At 39.9% G+C, this 12,325-nt stretch overlaps 1 protein-coding gene across 2 annotated transcripts; it reads left to right on the forward strand.

The window, feature by feature from the left end:
• The first annotated feature begins 7,031 nt into the window (after positions 1–7,031).
• On the forward strand, positions 7,032–10,750 carry LOC117943830 (keratin, type I cytoskeletal 18-like). Of its 2 annotated transcripts, none has more exons than XR_004656443.1 (7): positions 7,032–7,597; positions 8,906–8,988; positions 9,300–9,456; positions 9,570–9,734; positions 9,826–9,951; positions 10,113–10,392; positions 10,528–10,750. XR_004656443.1 is itself a non-coding variant. In XM_034870199.1 (7 exons), the coding sequence occupies exons 1-7, from the start codon at positions 7,139–7,141 to the stop codon at positions 10,565–10,567; spliced, it is 1,251 nt and encodes a 416-aa protein (XP_034726090.1). In that variant the 5' UTR covers positions 7,032–7,138; the 3' UTR covers positions 10,568–10,750. The 2 variants fall into 2 exon arrangements, 1 of the variants encoding a protein (XP_034726090.1); XM_034870199.1 differs by having other exon boundaries at positions 10,113–10,333.
• The last annotated feature ends 1,575 nt before the right edge of the window (positions 10,751–12,325 follow it).

The following is a 12,325-nucleotide window of genomic DNA, read 5'->3' on the forward strand; positions in this document are numbered from 1 at the left end:
CCGGTTGCTATTTATCAGAACAAGGGAGGGACCCTGCTGAGGTGGGATTGGTTGGTGCTCTCAGCAGGGGAGTGTAGGATGATAGCGAGGGGGGGGGGGGGTTCAGGGAAGAAAGAGCATTGGGGTTACATAATAGTCACTATGCCAGTTTCTATTAAACTACTGCACAAACACTGGAAGACTCTTACCATCCTTTTTATTAATAAAACGACATTCTCCACACTTAAAACATTACATTCCTTTACATCATAGTAACAAACAATCTTTTGTGTCCATAAAATTATACTGCACGGCAAACAGAGTCTACATCTTGTATCATCTGTACACAAACATTCACACATTCACACACACACACACACACACACACATATATATACGCACACACATGCAACACCAGAATATAAAGTCAAACCTTGGGTATAATGAACAGGCACATCATTTTATGACCTCCTCTTTCACTTTACAACAGTTCTCATAGACGTGACATATTGCAAAAGTGTGATGTGCTTTATGTGTTTGTGGGCTGTGACTGTGTGTATCATCTCATATCATTGTTGCAACAAATCCTTGCATGAAGCACTTATTATGTAAGAAATATGAACAACATAGCAAAAACTGTAAGTAGACTGTTAGAGGTGTACCATTAAAAACTTCAATGTAAAAGCTTGTGTTTGTAGTTTGCATGTTTGTGCAGGATGTTTCCATTATCAGCTGTGATAAATGGACAAAAATTGCAAAGCAATGCAAGCAAGCACACACACACACACACACACACACACACACACACACACACACACACACACACACACACACACATTCTTTCGATATCAGCCAGGTAAAGAGCAAACAGAGTTTGTCTTTTTATTTTACCCAGAACCCTACCTTAGTCTTTAACAGCTTTCCCCACCTATACTGTACAAACACAACATAACAATACTATGGATGGATGGATGTGTGGGTGGGGGTTGGGTGGATAGAGTCCATGGTTGCATTAAAGATCAAAACACATTTTTTATAAGGCCTTATCATTTCATGGCAGTTTTATTTGAAACATAAACCCCAAGCATAATCTGAATCTGTGGAAATCATGATTCATTTGATTTATGACGCATGATCTTTTCTGAGCGGTTTGATGACTGTTGCTTAATTTTCACCAGAATAAACCCCTTGCTCCCTCAACGAACATTTTACCCCACCCCTCCTTTTTTGTTTTCAAGGTTTTATATTGTTATTCAAAAAGCACCTATTTACTAGCCGTTAATATAGCACAGTAGGCACATTGTTGTGGAAAGTACATCTTAACAACCTGAAAGGGACATTCAGGCTTTGGACCAATCAAAATATGCATGTTTTGCTTGGCTGGCTTGTCTCTAACAGTGACGTGACTCTTCATAATGGAGCTGCAGTGCCAAACATGGAGGCAACCATATAAGTACAAGTCAACCAGTTTTAGTTGGTTCATTAACTCAGTCTCTCTGACAAATACACCAACCGATTAATAGAGCTTTATTTATTTCATGCTTGATTACTTACAGTAAATATGATTAAACATGATTAAACTAAATAAAATCTTCCCCACTAATGAAATGATAACTCCTTCTTTCTACATGAGCAATGTAAGAAGGTAATTCAAAAAGTTAACCCTTTGACCTTAAGAGGCCAGTGATGGTTTAGTTTGTATAAAGCTGCAATATAACACATCAAGTCAGGAATGTGCTGAGAGAAACACGTACATGCTACAAGACAGAGAGAAGGGGGGAAGAGAAAAGATGAGCAAGTGGGGGCTATGAGAAGACAATTAGCAAAGATAAGAAACATACCTATTTCACAACAAATGACAGTTTGACTCAGATATACAGTGAGTATGGGCTGGGATACATGATAGGCTGAATTCTATGGCAAAGGTAATGACATCGCTGTATGCACATCTTTGCATTATAATGTAGTTATAATGAACTTGATGGATGCAGAAAATGAATAAAAAAGGGAATATAAATACTATAAAACACTATCTATAAGCTGTAATCTTAAAGTTGAACTTTGCTGTATATAGAAGGAGCATGCCAAGTCTTCCAAACTATCAGTAAAATCAGTAATAAAACTCACTTCCTGCCTCGCCCTGTGATGCCTGTTCACACAGAGAGCCTCCGGCTCAGTCATGGAGAAAATCTACACTGAGGCACGGTGCGTTGAGTTAAACAATGAGAGCACACATGTAGCCTTATTGCAACAAGCCCGGGAGAAAGGTACAGAACATGCAGTTTTGTGGTCTTCCCCACTCTTCTCTCACTACAGAACGTTTGTTTGCTTTGAGTCCCATACCCCCTAGTGTCTGAAGGATGTAAGTGTATGTTTTCAGCCCAGGAATTGCATGGGAGTGGCCCGTGTGGTCACATGTCATTACTGTTTTTCATTATCTGCTGCATGAAACTTTGTGTTGCTGATTTGTTAACCACACGAGAGGTATGGCTCCAGTGACAGGAGAGTTAGTCAGTCTATCCGTCCATCACTTTGGTCCAGATGGAAATATGTCAGCAACTATTGGATGGATGACCAGAAAATTAGTTTATGGATGAAACCTTCTGATTTTGGTAAGCCCCTGATGTTTCCTCCAGAGCAGTGGTTCTCAAAGTGGGGTCCAGGGACCCCCAGGGGTCCTTGAGGTTGAGGGTGTTTCAGGGGTTCCCTAGCAAAAAGGGAAATTATTTATATTCACTATAATTCCATCCAGAAGTAAAACAATGACAACATGTATGAATATTTTGGTCACGGGTTTCATACACTTTTGTAGTAAAACAGAATCTGAGTTAAGTTTAAGAACCACTGGTCTAGCACTACCATGAGGATGACATTTGTGTTTCAGAGTGAAATATCTTGAAAACTATTGGATGTTTTTTTTGTGTAATTTGCTACTGATTTTTGAGGTACCTCGAGAATTAATCATACAGCTGCTAAGCCTCCCGTCATCTATGAAGGCACAAAGTTAAAGTATTCCTCTGCCTGGAAAGGTTATGAGGTAATGTTGGGCACTGACCTGGGTGACACCTGGGTACCATTGTTTCAATTTACACAACATGAATTCATAAGCTGAAAATTCCACAACAACTGCTCTAGCACCACCATGATTACTGGATGGATTTTGTGAGATTTGCTACTGATATTTGAGGTTACTAGGGAATAGTTTATCTAAACTTCAGTTTTCCCAAAACCTTGCATTATAACCAAATACTCAGCTGTACTTTGTATTTAGTCCTAATTAGCAAATGTTAGCATGTTAGCAGGCTATACTAAGATCGTAAAAATGGTAACTGTAATTGGCATCGACATTGTGGCTGCCCGATACTTACCAGAAGCAAATTTGTGTTTCTTAGGATGGCAAAGGCATGACCCTCCCTACTCTGCCCCTGATTCATAGTACTTGTTGCCTTCGTTTGTTGGGTTGTTGAGGTTTAGGCATGAGGTGTGGGATACGTTAGGGTTAGGGTAAGAATGCAATTCAAGGCAAGCCAATTTGAGGCAGAGTAAGGCAGGTCGTGGGTTTGCCATCTTAGGAAAAAGATATTGTGTACCAAAAACAGGAGTTGTTCTACAATAGGCATAGGCGAAGATAGTTGAGGTTAGGCATTGACCTTGAATGGTCGGTGTCAAGGAAGCCCATTGCTAAAAGTGAATCGGCTGTCGAGAGAGGCTGTCAGGCTCTCTCAGAGCCAAGGCTGGTTTTATTACACAATGAGTAAGAAGTTAGAATAGAAAGGAGAATCTTATTTAAATCCAGTAAAGGTAATAATGCAACATTTTGGATGCAGACTGCCTTTAAAAAAAACAATTAAGTAGAAAAAGACCAAACCAAAATTGGGTTTCTTTTGATGCGTTATTATGAATCCCATTGCCTTTAATTGCAAGACCCGCCCTGTACAGCAGCCAGATTTGTTGAGATTAGGCATTGTCCTCGAGAGGTTAAGGTCAGGATTGCCCATTGGTCTGAGGATAGGACCTGAACAAATCACGTACCAGTACTTCCTGTTAGCATGTCAATGTTTGCATTTAGCTCAAAGCACTGCTGTGCCTGAATTGTATCCCTATTGTTGTTTCCATGTTCTGTGCTCCTGTTCCTTACTGAATAAGCTTTATACTTAACAAAGGTGTCAAAAGATACAATATATCATAAGTTGTTCAGTTTTTCACACATTTGACTTACTCAAATAACTTGATTATTCAGAAGAGATAAATCTGACATTCATTTACTACATACAGATTTTTTAAAAGGCAGTCTATTGTGTAGCCTAGTGGAGTTACTCTTTTAACAGTTTAACAGTTTTATTTTCTTAAATGAAACTACTCATTTGTGCCTGCATGAGAAACAAGACTATTGTAGACTCTCCGCTGTAGCAGTTCTAACTCACTGCTCCTTTTATGTCTTCCTGTGAAATGTTTTTGCGCTAGAATTGGACATGACATCACACAGAGAAAATGTTCTCTTAGTCGACACATTTCACTAACCTCTGATGTGTGACCCCTAAACTTTGTTATCAAACCTTGCCATGAAACTGGAATATAGATATACATTAAAAGATAAACAAATTGCATCTTTTTAAGCCTTTTGAACATCACATGTGAGTCAATAGGGGAGTGTTCAAGAGAGAAACACAAGGAAAGTGAGTGTGTAAGACAGAATCACACTCACATGCATGTCCACATTCCTTCTGGCATCTGTAAGGGCACAAACAATCATCTGCATAAATATGCATATGCATCTATGCAAATACACACTTTTGACTCTGTATATATAAGCATGTAAGAGCTCTCATTCTGCACTGCAGCTGGGTAGAAAGGAAATCAAAAAGAAAGAGGCAGGGAAGTGAAGTTAATTCAAGGCCACACTTGACAGAGCGGTAATAATCTGAGAGTTGTCCAAGATTTGTGAAGCACAACCTGCGGTAGTTTCCAGATTCCTGCTGTGTGTGTTACTGTGACTCACATACTCCAGGCCCTGCTTTATTCTTGTCTTGGAAAGTAAAAGAAAAAGAAAATCTGGAAAATCAAACCATTTGGACACATGGTGTAAACAGGATATGTTCCACAAACATGCAAAATGTTATATAAAACTACTGGTCATGGTTGATCCTTGTTTCTATTTGTCAATTTCTTGTTTTTGTGTCCTGGCGGGCGTGGCAAAATGTCATGAGGTATGAGTCATGGTGATTTAATTCATCGTTCCTCTTTATATCATCCTGTCCTCGTCACAGGCCTAGGGTCATTGGTGTTTCTTTGTATTTTTGTTGCTTTTTGCTACTCTCTATATGCTATTTCCCCCCTTCTTATTGAGTTATGCTAAAAGAAATTACTATTAAAATAAATAAAAAAAGTACAGCAAGGGTTAGTTGTGAAGTGTGGGAAACACTGAATTTGATTAACCATGAAGGTGAGGTAAGATCAAGAGAGAAGAGAACTTGAATGAAGCTCAGGAGAGTGTTTGAGCCTTTGCCAGTTTCCCCTGGGGTGTTCCAAGGTTTTTTTATCCAGTTCGCTCGGCCCTAGTGTGAAAATCCGCTCTGACCTTTTTGGCGTCATTTAAACTTTGAACCTTTCCAAGGTCCTGCCAGCGCAATACATTTTGCAACCTGTTTTTTAGGGAAAGTAGTTTCTTTACTTGTTTTTTGTTGGTGTTTTGCCGTTTCCTGCCATTTGTACCATAGTTCCTATAGGATCAGATGGCACTATGACATTTAGTCACGTTGATGCAGAAAAAAACAACATAATGTTGAGATCAGTACATATAAAATTAATCCTGATTATGTTGGCCAGGGTTTTGTGATTCTATGTTTTTTTTCCTGTGGTTCACAAAGGATGACAAAAAGAGCACTTTTCGTACTGAGATATCAAAGGCTTCAAAGATAACTGTACAAAATCCTCAACAGAACTGATCGGAGCAGATAATCGCCTATAGTAGGATTTGGTGAATGAGGGCATCTTTTCTTCCCTTCTGATTGTATTATGAACAATGTGCTATTGGCTTACTTTCAATCTTTAGGCATCTCATATCTCCTTGTCTTTTTGGTATATTTGAAGCTCGGGTGTCCTTAGGTTTCCCTTTACAGCAGTGCATATTCCTTGTTAATACCGTTCACCCTATTGTCTGTGTTAAAATGATTGCAACTTAGTAAATCAGTTTTACTTAGAGCTTTCCGATAATTATGTAGCTGTGTAAAACATTGCCTTCTCAAAGCACGTAATGATTGGAGCATTGAAAGAAGAAGCGTCTGATAAAATAATTGTTTTCTTTCTAACCAGAACCTAAATTCTTTTTCTGCCCAGATTTTTGACAAGATTGTGGACAACGCTGGCTTTGTGCTCTAGATTAACAATGTCTGTCTTGCTGCTGACAACTTCAAAGAAGATTGAATATGAATTGGTTATTTACATTGTTCTATTTATGCTTATACATTCCTCCACACCCACTGTTTTAGTTGCAACTAAAAGAATCAGTGCTGCAGCTGCTACACAGTATCTCCTTTTCAGTTTAGTCTAGATAGGTGGGTAGTCAAAAGTGTATTTTGGGGCAAGGCCAACCACAAACTTAAAAACTATGTAGCAAATGCTAGACATGCCTTTTATGGGCAAACCAAAGGAATTTGGTTGTATGCTTACAGAGTAAACCTCATTTTGAAAAGAATAGTCTACCCTTTTAGTTAAACTTTTAGTTTTAATTCTATTCCAGCTTTCTCCATTGGAGCATGTGCTGTACTTTACCCGGGTCAACATGTCTATCACTGCTTTGTTTCATTTGTTTGGAACTCACTTCCTCTGAATGTTTAAATGTGAATGTTTTTATGTGTTTTCACAACGGACACATGCTTCACACGTTGCCCTGGAGACGGAAAATATATTGTCTGTTAAAAAAAGGGAACATGTGGGTGAATGAGAGCAGGAGAGAGCAAGGAGGGGGGAGCAGGAAACAAAGACTGGGGTGATGTTAAAGTGGGCAGGGTCTGAGAGACCAGCTGTGATTGAGGGAGAAAAGCAGGAGTATAAGTTCCTAACTTCCCGCTGCCAGCGTCACTTTTTTTAAGCCGGTAAACAGTGAGTCTCCACATCTCATTTTTCACTTCATTTTCTGCCGTGCCTAAACTTCTCCAAAATGAGCTTCCGAAGATCCACCATGCAACAGATACCGTCTTCCCACTTCTCCTTGACCCGCTCCACACCCCAGCGTGCTGCCAGCATGTATGCTGGTTCTGGTAGCACCCGCATTTCCTCTGTCTCCGCATCTTCCCTGCGGTCTGGTGCCCCAATGACCTCTTCTTCCTCTGCCTTCAAGCTGAGCAGTGGAATGGGTGGTGGTATGGGTTCAGGTTTTGGTAGTGCTGGTGCGTCCATGTTGACTGGTGCCGGTGCCGGTGCTGGGATTATGGGCAACGAGAGGGGGGCCATGCAGAACCTAAACGACCGCCTGGCTAACTACCTGGAGACGGTGAGAAATCTGGAACAGGCCAACAGGGAGCTGGAGATGAAGATCATGGAGGCTCTGGAGAAGGGAGGGCCCGATGTGAGGGACTACAGCAAGTATCAACCTATTATAGATGACCTACGACAACAGGTAAGCGTGACAGTAAATACTGATGTAAATGTACAGGGGAAAGTTGACTATGAAATGCTGTTGAAAACTAGGAAGCTGTGGTTGTTGGGGGTGAGGGATATACATGCTTTAGAAATGCTTAATGTGGCCTCTAATTTGAGAATAAGGGCATGTGATGGCACTCGTCCTCACAGACAACGTTTCAAATGTGGACCCACTTGTCTCAGTAATCTGTATCAATGAATGTATTTATTTGATGTCTACTGTTGCGAACTAAGACTGAGAATGCTTATGCTGAGACAGGCAACATTTCCTTTGTAGGTTATCAAATTTCTCGATAGAGAATGAAGGGTGTGGTTGCTAAGCTCTAACCATCCCCCTTAAAACTCATTTGTGCCATAAAATGTCCAGAACTTCCTCTGATGAATCATCAACACGCGGGCATCATCATGTGAGACAGACTGAAAAGCTCTCAAACAAAATAAGCATTTTTAAATGGTCCTGCTAGCAATTGGGGATTCTACAAGCATTCTTTGGTGTAGGAGGGCCTCAATGTGAAACAGATGTGTGGTCATGACACACACACACACACACACACAAAGGATCTCAGACTGCCAGCGTGAGATTTGTGTGAGTGCGCTGACTGTATAACAATCAGCTCTGCTCTGCAGAGTCAAATGTCACATTCTTTTACAGACTCCAGATCTTCAGTGTCACAAAATGACACATTGATGGTAGCACTTTGTCTTTCTCGACACATAAAGGCACAAGTATTTTCCCCTTTAACTCAGAGGAAGTTTACCACGGACACAACATAGAGTATCAACTCAGAAACACACTCATGCACAGAGAACAATTTTGCCATATCTGCACACATAAACCCATGCAGGGCTGTATACAAAGAACATGACAGCCAGATACAGGGCAGCTGGGTGCGAATTGGAAAGAAGAAAAACCTCTCTGGTTTATACAGACAGGAAACCCAATTTTCCAACAACGCTAAAACAAACCAGATTCTGTGTTGGCACGGAATGTCCTCTTTTCCTGTCCTTCAGTTGTGGTTCCTCTTTTCACTGACTGTTACTACGGATACAATCATGTTGTGGCACTAGTGTGTAATCTAATCCAACATTGTTTTTATCGTCCCATAAGGAAAATAGTTATTTCAAATCATATGTTTAATTCTGTAGCTGTGTGACACATTGCTATCTCATAGCACATAATGACTGGAGCATTGAAAGAAGAAGCTTCTGGAAAATAACTGTTCTTCTTAACCAGAAAAAACACTGGTAAAACATTGTTTTGTCCTAAATTCTTTTTATTCTCCAGATTTTTGATAAGATTACGGAAAACGCTCGTTTTGTGCTCCAGATCGACAATGCCCGTCTTGCTGCTGACGACTTCAAAGTAAAGTACGTTGTTTTCTCGAGTTATTTATATATTAAGCATATACATCTTGTTCAAAGGCAGACATGCTTCAATGTCAAAACATTATAGACTTTGCTAATTAAAGCCTGTTTAACTGAGTTTTTCCAGTATATGTGGTCTAATATTTAGAATAGTTGACAGAACAGAATTTCAGAAACTGCTGGATATTGTCTGAAACACTTCAACAACTTCAGTCTTGCTATTTTGTAACTTTCTACAGTACAACACGATGTGAATGAGAGCTGATCTAACAGCTGATATCTGTAATAGAGATTGTGTTTGTGCACTTTTTCAGGTTCGACAATGAGATGGCAATCCGCCAGTCTGTGGAGGCCGACATCGCTGGGCTGAAGAAACTCATAGATGACACCAACTTGACCAGGATGAACATCGAGAACGAGATTGAGGCTGTGAAGGAGGAACTCGCCTTCCTAAAGAAGAACCATGACAATGTGAGTTTACAGTACTCCCAGATTATCCATCACATTTCACTATTACAGTGACTCATAAGTCACACAAGTCTTGAAAGTTTTTGTTCATTTCTCTCTTTCTGTTGAACCAATAGGAAGTGATGGAGTTGAGGAATCAGATTTCCCAGTCAGGCGTGCAAGTGGACATCGACGCTCCCAAAGGCAATGACTTGGCCCAGATCATGGAGGACGTGAGGGGCAATTATGAGAAGATTGTCATGAAGAACGCAGATGAACTTAAACGATGGCATGAAAATCAGGTGATGCATGGTTGCTAAGGGGAATCATTTGTAAACACAATTACTGCAACTATGTTGTTGGTGGGCTAACATCCCCCCCCCCCCCCTTCAGATTGCAGAAGTGCAGGTGGAGGTATCACAGAACACAGAAGCTCTCCAAGGAGCCCAAATGGAGAGGAGTGACTTATCCAGACAGATACAGACCCTGGAAATTGAACTTGCATCCCAACAGAGCTTAGTAAGCATGCATTGCATATTTAATCCACAAGCACAATTTAAAAAAATCCATTAATCTTTTTCCCAAAGGTTTGAACTTTCCCATGTTTTCCTAAATTAGACTTGCTTGCCTGAAAACATCTTTGGCACACTTCTGATTCCTCCTTTTCAATCTTTTATCAGAAAGCTTCCTTAGAAGACACATTACGCAACACTGAACAACGAAACAACATGGAAATGGAGAAGTACAACAGCATTATTATCCATCTGGAAGAGGAGCTGACCAACTTGCGAACAAACATCCAGCATCAGACCCAAGAGTATGAGGCGCTGCTCAACATGAAGATGAAACTGGAGGCCGAGATTGGCACTTACAAGAATCTGCTGGATGGTGAAGCGTTCAAGTAAGAGTTAGGTGAAGGAGAAAAAAAGAGATCCAGGCAAGGTGTTGATGGTGGTGGAGGTGATTACAAAAATCACTTGTTATTATGGTTTGCATGGTCAAGTACAAGTACATCAAGTGAGGTAGTTCCATGCATTCATTAAGTTCAACATGAATATTTTTAAAGTCGAAATGTTTTGTTTGTGTTGTGTACAGGCTCCAGGATGCACTGGATGAGCTGGTGGACGCAAACTAATTAGGAACAAAGAATCTGGGACCATCTCAACAACCCACAACTATCCAGTATGGAAAAGAAATACATGCTGGTCCAATCAACTAAAGCCAATTTTTAAACAAGACCACATTCTGTGTAAATCGTACAGCATTTCAGCAATTTTGAATAAAGGCATTTGACCACAGTAAAGCAAGCAGGGCCATTGAAAAAAAAAAGCAACCATTGCCTGAACTGACAGCAAAATAAAAATATGTAAAACCACTTGTCAACCAACAGTCGTGGCATTGTGAATTTGTTATTGTTACATGATGCATAATGTGCATGTTATGTTTTAGTGATACGTTGTTGTCATAATAACTCCACTATAATAACCCTTGTGGATTGAAAAACCAAGGCTTAAGGAATTACATGATTTTAATTGACATGTTAAATCATTTCTGTTGAAAAAATAACCACGTCACAAAAAAAAACAAATGGCTGACAAATAACATGACTTTTTTGCTGACTGTAATTCTAAATATATACATTTAAATAATTGTAAAATTGTTTGCTGAGTCCTCCATGCACACCTTAAAGTGAAATCTGGCCAATTTTAAAAATGTTCCCTGAATCTTGATAGCTAGGTGTCACCGAGTACTGTCGATAGGAAAGATAAAACGTCCAAAATCGATGCTAGCTAACTGGAGTTGCTGCAGCTAATGGCCAGAACTCCCAGTCAGCTAAAATGCCAACGTTTTGTTGAAGTGTCATTTATTCCAATAACAACAAAATAATTAAAGTAACGTATTGCCATTTGCAAAATAAACAAATTCTTAGTGAAACAATGTCCATCTCCTTGCAGTCACTGCAGTCACTAATTCTAAATATCTGAAACTAGTAGCATAGAAAACATGAACATTGTGGCAGGGTTTCCCTAGCTGTTTGGGATTAACCTGGTGAATAATAAAAACTCTCAGTGTGAATTGATTATTTTGGGGAGTATTTATTGAATCTATTAAACAATAGCGTAAGGGAAATAAAATGAATAAATAAATTAAATTAAATTAATTGCTAAGTAGTCTGAGTTGACGTTTTGCTAAAATGTCAAATACATAATTATTTAATAACTAGGCCTACTAGGCCTTACTGCTGTCTGCTGTGGAGGCTTCGGGTTTCTGGGATCCACCGTCTCCCTGGACCTGTGTGGATGCCACATATAGACACCATCAATAAAAAAGTCCAGCAGAGGATGTACTTTCTGCGCCAGCTCCAGCCAGGACTGCAAAAAGAATTAACAATCATCCTCCACAGTTAGAAAACAGGTTGTACTGCAGACCCGTTTTACCACCTGGACACTACCTCTTCCTTCTTCTCCCCTTAGTAGGTGCTACAGAGCACTGCATGCCAAAACAGCCCACACACAAAATAATCCCGGGTATTCTTTACCTTTATTTGTTCAGGATAATGGAAAATAACGGTGTAACATTCCGTGTACACGTAGGATGCACATATGCCACACCCATGCCTACCGGACCAATAAAGGGGATTCCGATTCTGATAAATATAAATATATGTAAAGCTGTATAACAATTTTTTTGTCCAATTATTTAGGTACAGAAAGGAGAAATCAATCAACAGCCTTGTGAGTTACACTAACGTTAGTTTAGTGACAAATATAACAAAAAGGGAAGAAGAAATGTCAATCTGAGCAGATGTGGGTGTCATTCGTCCATGATGGGTGAGTAAGCAAACCAAGGGAGGAGACCTTTCTTTGACTGTCTATGGCGGAGACGGGCCCGT

This window comes from Etheostoma cragini, chromosome 4 (genome assembly GCF_013103735.1).
Source record: "Etheostoma cragini isolate CJK2018 chromosome 4, CSU_Ecrag_1.0, whole genome shotgun sequence".
Classification (NCBI taxonomy): Eukaryota; Metazoa; Chordata; class Actinopteri; order Perciformes; family Percidae; genus Etheostoma; species Etheostoma cragini.